The 8,077-nt window shown below is 37.7% G+C and overlaps 1 protein-coding gene across 1 annotated transcript in view; it reads right to left on the bottom strand.

Annotated features, from left to right (window-relative positions):
* Nucleotides 1–341: 341 nt before the first annotated feature.
* BAG4 (BAG cochaperone 4) overlaps nucleotides 342–8,077 on the bottom strand; it is a 33,852-nt gene continuing 26,116 nt past the window's right edge. Inside the window, exons 3-5 of the mRNA XM_017536729.2 lie at nucleotides 5,517–5,771; nucleotides 4,583–4,837; nucleotides 342–3,593 (exon numbers count right to left, since the gene is read on the bottom strand). Coding sequence (XP_017392218.1) covers nucleotides 3,108–3,593; nucleotides 4,583–4,837; nucleotides 5,517–5,771 — 996 coding nt within the window. The 3' untranslated portion in view covers nucleotides 342–3,107. The remainder of the gene's footprint in view (nucleotides 3,594–4,582; nucleotides 4,838–5,516; nucleotides 5,772–8,077) is intronic.

Below are 8,077 nucleotides of genomic sequence, written 5' to 3'. Positions count from 1 at the left end.
AAGTTGGCCAGGATCGTCTCGATCCCTTGACCTTGTGATCCGCCTGCCTTGGCCTCCCAAAGTGCTGGGATTACAGGTGTGAGCCACTGCACCCGGCCTTTAATCTACATTCTTCAACTTTTTTTTAAACCTGTCTACCTTTAATGGTATTATTGACATTAACCAACTAAAGAACTGTTTTCAAAACTCCATTTTTAAAAGCATTTAAAAGAATTCTGCACCAACATGTGGAGACACATATAATCCAACCCCCATATACTGTACTTCATTAGGGATTGTTTAAACAGTTACATTGGCATTCATACTTGGAACAATAGAGGGTTATTATAAAGAAACCATAGTTGTGTTTATCATGCCAGGACTGGGTAACTTTATTCAAGACTTTGACAAAACAATCCCCAAAGTAATATAAATGTAGACACTTTAAAATGTCCAGATGTGAAATGTCAAGAAAACTTTGAATTCAGTCCAAAGTCAATATTAAGTCAAAAGTTGAACCAATTCTACAAACCATAAATACTATTTTCCTTCTTAATAAGTTCATTATATCTTCTGAGATAGATTACCAACTTAGTTTTCTTTCATATTGGTTTTTGGAATAATTTTAACATGATTTAACATCTTTAAGTTCTAAATCTATACTTATCCTGAATATCTTATTTTAATTAAAAATATAAATCCAGAAGTGACAACTCTTCCTTACAGAAGAATTCCAATTAATAAATGTAGAAGGATTGAGAGAAACAGAAAATCACCATTAGAACACCACAGTAGTAACTGCCACAAGCAAGATCTGCCAATGGGTAGTAAAATGAGCAAAAGTTTAAGCAGAAACAGGACATTTGCATAGTCTCAGGATATCTCCAGCAAATATTCAATAATTACAAGGAAAACATAGTAAGTTTACAATAGCGAATCCTAGCAGACACCACCTTAGCAGAGTGATCAAGGTTAGCAACACCGGAAATACATTACAACATCAGGTATCCCGTTATGATACACTGTCATAGACTGGAGAACACAACATAGACATGACAGCTAAATGCAAGGCTGGGTCTTGGAACAGTAAAAGGACATTAGTGAAAAGACTAAAATCTCTACTTTTTAAACTTTCTACTTTAGTTAATAGTATTAAGGTTAATTTCTTAATTTTGACAAATGTTCTATTGTTACATAAGATGTTAATGTAAGGGCAAGGCGGGTGCAGAGTATACAAGAACTCTACTATTTTTACAACTTTTCTGTAAGTCTAAAATCATCTCAAAAACTTAAAAAACTGTTAAAAAAAACACACATGTATATATGTGCATAATGTGTACATATATATAAATCAAGACTTCATGGAAATTGGCATCTTGGGCATTCAGTCAGTAAAAGAGTAGTGTTCTCCTCTGATTATTCATTGTCTTACTGGTAACTTAGCTTTAAGGTCCTCCCCCTTCTAGACTTCTAACCTCAAATATAAATTTCTAATTTTCATAGAAAAGCCTTTTTTAAACATTCCTATATTAGGCCAAAAATAAAATCCTAGAATAAAATTATCACCATATTATCTTATAAAATCACTCATCCCAACCATAAGACCCAGCCAGTATTTTTACTACTTTCCTCTCCTCATCTAATATGTTTGTATTGGTTTGGTTTGGTTTATGAGTAGAGACAGCTAATAGGTTTAGTATTACTCAGAGGCCTGACAGTCTAGGGGAAAAAAATTATAACTTGGGTATCTGATGAAGAAACAGCTATTTTTCCAAGAACCAATGTTGTGTACTCACCTCAGACATGAAAAGTTATTTACGTAAGTCTCTTCTATAATAGCATAGAGCTACCCAAGCAAGGCCAACAGAGACCCTTTCAATATCCTTTTCTTAAATTTGGCTCCAAAATAACTGTTAATAATGGTAATAAATGTCTTTTTATTATAATTTTATTTTATGCAATTTAGAGAAAGATAAACATAAAATCTACCTTTAAATTAAGAAAATAATAATCTACCATTCTAACTATGGCTGATTCATTCCCTGAGCATGAATACCCTTTTACCCTCATTGTTTTTAAACTATAAACTGAGCTGAAATCTGCTCATAGGTGAAACTAATATTTTAAATGGAGAATTATATTACCAAATAATAATATTTATTACTTTTTATAGTCATTATTTCTACTCACTGTGGCATTTAATGTTTCATCTGTATCTCTCTATCACAATGCCCTCTATAGAAGCAGCAATAGTGAAAACATAATTACACTGAGAAAAAAAAAAAAAAACAGGTAATTTTTAAGTGGATCTTTATCCAAATACAATAAAAAAGCAAAAAAGAAAGATGTCCGCAAACATTTTCATTTTATGTCAATGCCATTTCCAAATTTACCTTCCACTACTACCATGAACAGTAGAAGTGGTAAAAAAAAAACTCTAACCTAACGGTCTATACAAAAAGGGAAACGAATTACTCACTACACATTACAGTATATTCAAGTGGTGAAAAGATAAAAATTCTTTCAGAACTGCCATACTGGCTGTCAATATAGTCTCTTGAATAATTATATTAAACATATTACTACAAAATGTACCAAGAAGTAGAGAATAATACTGTATTTGTGAACTGCAAATAACAAAACAAAATGAAGTCCAAGAAGGCTAAAGTCTAAGCTATAATTTACACATGAAGTGTATGTTGAAAGCAGTCACAATGTACAAAAATGTGACAAGATATCCAGATGTTTAAAAAAACAGATCCTGTTTGTCTCAGATTATATCCAGTTTTATCTGGTAGATTTCTGATAAGCCTGTTACTTAAAGTGTGTTTCCCTCCTGCTGTTAAGAAGCAGCTCGCAGATATCCATAAATTTCTTAAGGAGTGAGTCTACTTGGCAATATTGGTAACTCCATAGTTTCCTATTACATTCATTCGTCTGAAAACTGAAAACAACTCACAACTAAAACATTCTTCCATTCCTTTGCCAGTTTTTCAAGTTTAAATCAAAGGAAAGTTGGAATGTATTGCTTCTTGTCATCAACAGGCATTTCAAAAAGAGGGTAATTAACCAAATCAAGTGTTCTTTGGTCAAGTTAGTAACAGGCTTCCACTTTGTTCTAAATCACTTCATAATCCTTTCTTTTCTAATTTTTCCAGTATGGCCTGGATCTTACAAACAGCCTCTTTTCTGGCCTGCCGTACAGAGTCCTGGCCCCCAGTTTCAACTGAATCCAGTTCCAAAAGTTCCTTGGTTAGCATTTCTTCCAGAAGCCAGTATGCTTTGTCTGTTTTTTTTCCTACAAATTCTTCTACTTCTTGTTCAAGATACTGGACCTTCTCCAGCACATGTATGATTTTTTTAATACTCGGAGGAGTACTTTCATCAGAAGGTACACATTCTTCAGGAAGACTGCTACTTTGATCTTGATTGTTGGCATGGTCACTGGTGGCGTTGCCATACAGCTGAGGCTCAGCACTATACTGGACCTGGGAATCCAAAAGATCTGAATCATCATTGTTCACTGTCCCCGAGGATTCATACTGATGAACACTGCAAGGAAAGTTGTGCCGGTTCATGCTTTGATCTGATTGGCTATAGGGATATGAAGAATCCTTGGAGAGAGCAAAAAGAGGAAAAAAAGCTGTCTTAATGGGAATCCATCAACATCAAATTTGTTAGCCCACATCTTTCACTTGACCAGAAAGGTACATGAAAAGATTCCCTACCAATAAAACTGGACCTCTCTCTTTAATCATTTGCAAAAAACACAGTCCTAAGAAGGTAAAAGGGAGTGCCAAGTCAGACAAAAGACACAGAATTTCTGAGTTACAGTGGCTGGAACCTGCCCTGTGGCAGATCCATCACCATGAGGACCTCATAATTTATCCTGTGACTTAACCAATAAGAATTAGTTTTTCCTCTAAAAGGTGAAAACCTCAAGCAAGGTCTTGAATAGGAACACAGCCACAAGTGATAATGTTCAAGTCTGTGGTTTAAATGCAAGCTCATACTGCAGATATTTCACATTGTTTTTTTTTGTCTTCTGTCCATAGATTATTTGAAGTCGTAAAACACAGTCTTTGCATTTAACATTTAGAAGAATCACAACAGAAAATGTGTATTTTTCTGTCTCTTAAAATCTAAATCTTCGCTAAAGTCGACTAAAAAAAAAAAAAAAAAGAAATTGAGCTGACGTAAAGCTATAGATAGTAGTCTCACTCTGTCACCAGGCTGGAGTGCAGTGGTGGAATCTCTGCTCACTGCAACCTCTGCCTCCTGGGTTCAAGCAATTCTTCTGACTCATCCTCCTGAGTAGCTGGGACTCTAGGCCTGTGCCACCATGCCCACCTAATTTTCCTATTTTTAGTAGAGATGGGGTTTCGACATATTGGCCAGGATGGTCTCGATCTTTTGACCTCTTGATCTGCCTGCCTCAGCCTGCCAAAGTGCTGGGATTACAGGCATGAGCCACCACACCCGACCGTCACCAACTTTTTGCAGTCAGTCCCCGTTTAACACAAACCAATACAGAAACTATATAAAAAATGTTATGTTCTCTTAATTACACACACATCAAAGGAATAATGTTTAGGTCTCCTACCTTGGGCTGCTGGAGTGGGGGTGAAGGGGGTGACTGCGGAGAGCCACTGCTAGGCCATGGTGAAGTACTTTCGGTCATATAAAGATTGCCAGGTGGTGCTGAGGGTGCTGACGAAGGCCAGGGATAACGGGCACCCATTCCATAAGCACCAGGAGAAGCCCATGCATCCTCTTGTGGTCGTATAGTTGGTCCTGATTGTGGAACACTACGATTACCATCTCCGTAAGGATAATGGGGCAGGGTCATTCCAGGGTTCTAGATTGAGAGGAAGAAATATACTAGTCATTGTTAAAAACTTGTAATAAAAATATTCTGCTATAGGCAGATTCTTAGATGCTTCCTCTCTTCTTAACAGAGTATGCATTAGCTGCTACTGGACCAAACTGTAATAACTCTAATTAATCGGTTCCAGTAATTTTTCCAAGCCTCAAAAACTTAGTTCCAAAGATACCAGGGATAGATTTAATGAAAATAAAACTCAGAAGGAATAGGCCTAAAAATGGATGAATCCTAAGTCTGTCCCATAGATACTATAAACAAATGGACCTAGATGCTATAAGGAAGCACAAATAAAGACATGTTAGAACTCCTCTTGAAGTGAACAGAGAAATAAACATAGTTATCATGCACAGAATATTAAAAAAAAAATACACACCTACAGGGTGCTGAAAAAGGCTAAGACAGGGAAACTTTCAAGCAGCAACTCTAAAAATGACTTTCAGTATAAAAATTTTATGATTATGACATCTTTAAGGTACCTTTAGCCAAAGTCCACTTACTGCAATAGCTGCTACAAGTGAGAAAGGCATCACCATAAAAGCCTCCCAATCTAGAAGTGTCTTATTAAATCAGCACTAGTACAAACAGATGCCCTTCCACTATTTACAAGAGGCAGACTTTGAATTCATTTTTTCCCCAATAGAAAACAACTTACCTGTGAAGCTGGATATCCTGGAACCTGCCCCCTAAGAGAGGGTGCTTCAGTCTGACAGTCCTGCTGGGGATAGATCCAACGAGAGACTGGAGTTGGGCTGTTGCCAGGTGAACGGTAAGTGCTCGGAACTTCAGTGGAGTAACTGGTCTGAGTATAACCAGGTGCATAATAAGCCCCCGAGTATGAGGCAGTATTTGCCCCAGGGCCTGGGGGGTATGTTGGACCATATGCTCCATTTGTATAGGAATTCAAACTCTGAAAAAAAGCAAGTTCAGAGAAAAAAAGATGAATTAGTAGAAGAGCTGAAATGCCCTGACTTAATGCCTGAACGTGAAAACTTTGAGAAGATATTAATCACCAATGCAGGCCAGGCACAGTAGCTCACACCTATAATACCAGCACTTTGGGAGGCCAAGGTGGGAGGATCATTTGAGGTCAGGAGTTTGAGATCAGCCTGGGCAACATAGTGAGACCTGGTTTCCACAAAAAAAATTTAAAAATTAGCCGGGTGTGGTAGCTCACATCTGGAATCTCAGCACTTTGGGAGGCCGAGGTGGGTGGATTGCCTGAGGTCAGGAGTTCGAGACCAGACTAGCCAATATGGCAAAACCCCATCTCTACTAAAAATACAAAAAATTAGCCAGGCGTGGTGGCAGGCGCCTATAATCCCAGGTACTCAGGAGGCTGAGGCAGGAGAAACACTTGAATCTGGGAGGTGGAGGTTGCAGGGAGCCGAGATTGTGCCATTGCACTCCAGCCTGGGCAACAAGAGTGAAACTCTGCTTCAAAAAAATAAATAATTTTTAAAAAATTAGCCAGGCAACATGGTGCACATCTGTAGTTCCAGCTACTAAGGAGGCTGAGGTGGGAAGCATTGCTTGAGCCCAGGAGGCCAAGGCTGCAGTGAATCATGGGTGTAACACTGCACTCCTGCCTAGGCAACAGAGTGAGACCCTGTCACAAAAAGTATATGAAAATTTTTTTAAAAAATTTTTTAAGACTAGAGAGATATACCTAGCTCTGCTATAGGCTTTGTATTTAACCTCCCCTAACTTCAGTTTCTCCATCAGGAAAATGAAGATCATAAATTTATCTTGACTTATCTGTCAAAATAAGATGACATATATAAAAGGTTTAGCATAGTGTCTGGCACATAGTATGCTCAAAAAATGGTAATTATTTGCATTATCACTGTTGTTAGTATTACCATGGCTGGGTCATGAAATGAACCCAGATCTGACTCCAAGTCCATGTTCTTTGTATTATACCATCACTCTGTATCCCAGATGATCATTCCAAATGATACCAACAACAGAAAACAGACAAACTTCCTCATATATTGCTCATTGTAGTTTTAAATCACCTATTCAGACTCTTATCCATACCCAGAATCCTCAGTTCAATAATCCAAACAAGATTCAAGCTAGGCAAGCACACTGGCTCATGCCTGTAATCCCAGCACTTTGGGAGGCTGAGAAGGGAGGGTCACTTGAGCTCAGGAGTTACACCAGCCTCAGCAACATAGTCAAACCTCATATATATAGAAAGTAATTTAAAAAAAAATATTCAAGGCCAGGCATGGTGGCTCACGCCTGTAATCCCAGCACTTTGAGAGGCCAAGGCAGGCAGATCATGAGGTCAGGAGATCAAGACCATCCTAGCCAACATGGTAAAACCCTGTCTCTACTAAAAATACAAAAAGTAGCTGGACATAGTGGTTCCTGGCTGTAGTCCCAGCTACTCGGGAGGCTGAGGCAGGAGAATCATTTGAACCCAGGAGGCAGAGGTTCCAAGATCATGCCACTGTACTCCAGCCTGGTGCCAGAGCGAGACTCCATCTCAAAAAAAAAAAAAAAAAAAGATTCAAGCTTAATGCTAAATTTCAATGATTACCTTAATGTTTTCTATTAATTTCTACTTTACCCTTTAAATACAGTAAAAAACACAGAATCAAGTTTCTCTATATTTATCTGTATCTCCAAGAGTATATAATCTTTTCCACTTTAGGTACGAGGATACCCATGACTAAAGAATTCCATGCAGGACGAGGTGCAATAAACAGTCAGCAATGCATTCCCTAAGCAGAAGACCATGAACCACCACTTGGTTATAACTACTAAGAGGTTGTTAATGTCTTCAGGCATAAACAAAGAACCCCCTAATAAATTGGAGACTTAATAAAACATTATATGACTTTGTGTACTGTTATTCAGCTTGTAGAAATCCTAAGGAAATTATTCAACTACAGAAAAAGTTATAGGCATGATATTCTTCATTGCAGCATTATTTACAATCACACAAAATTGTAAACAACCTAAATGTTCTATAATAATGGAATCTTTAAGTAGATTAAGGACTATTAATTGAAAAACTTTTAATTCAGTCTCCAAATTTTACTGTTATGACCAGGCACAGGGACACATGCCTATAAAAGTCCCAGCATTTTGGGAAGCCAAGGCAGGAGGATTGCTTGAGCCCAGGAGTTTGGGACCTGCCTGGGCAAACAGCAAGACCTTGTCTCTACCAAAAAAAAAAAAAAAATTAATTAGCTGGGTGCAGAA

This window comes from Cebus imitator, unplaced genomic scaffold, assembly GCF_001604975.1.
Source record: "Cebus imitator isolate Cc_AM_T3 unplaced genomic scaffold, Cebus_imitator-1.0 Scaffold5, whole genome shotgun sequence".
In the NCBI taxonomy this organism is placed as follows: Eukaryota; Metazoa; Chordata; class Mammalia; order Primates; family Cebidae; genus Cebus; species Cebus imitator.
This window is presented reverse-complemented; position numbering and strand designations above follow the sequence as displayed.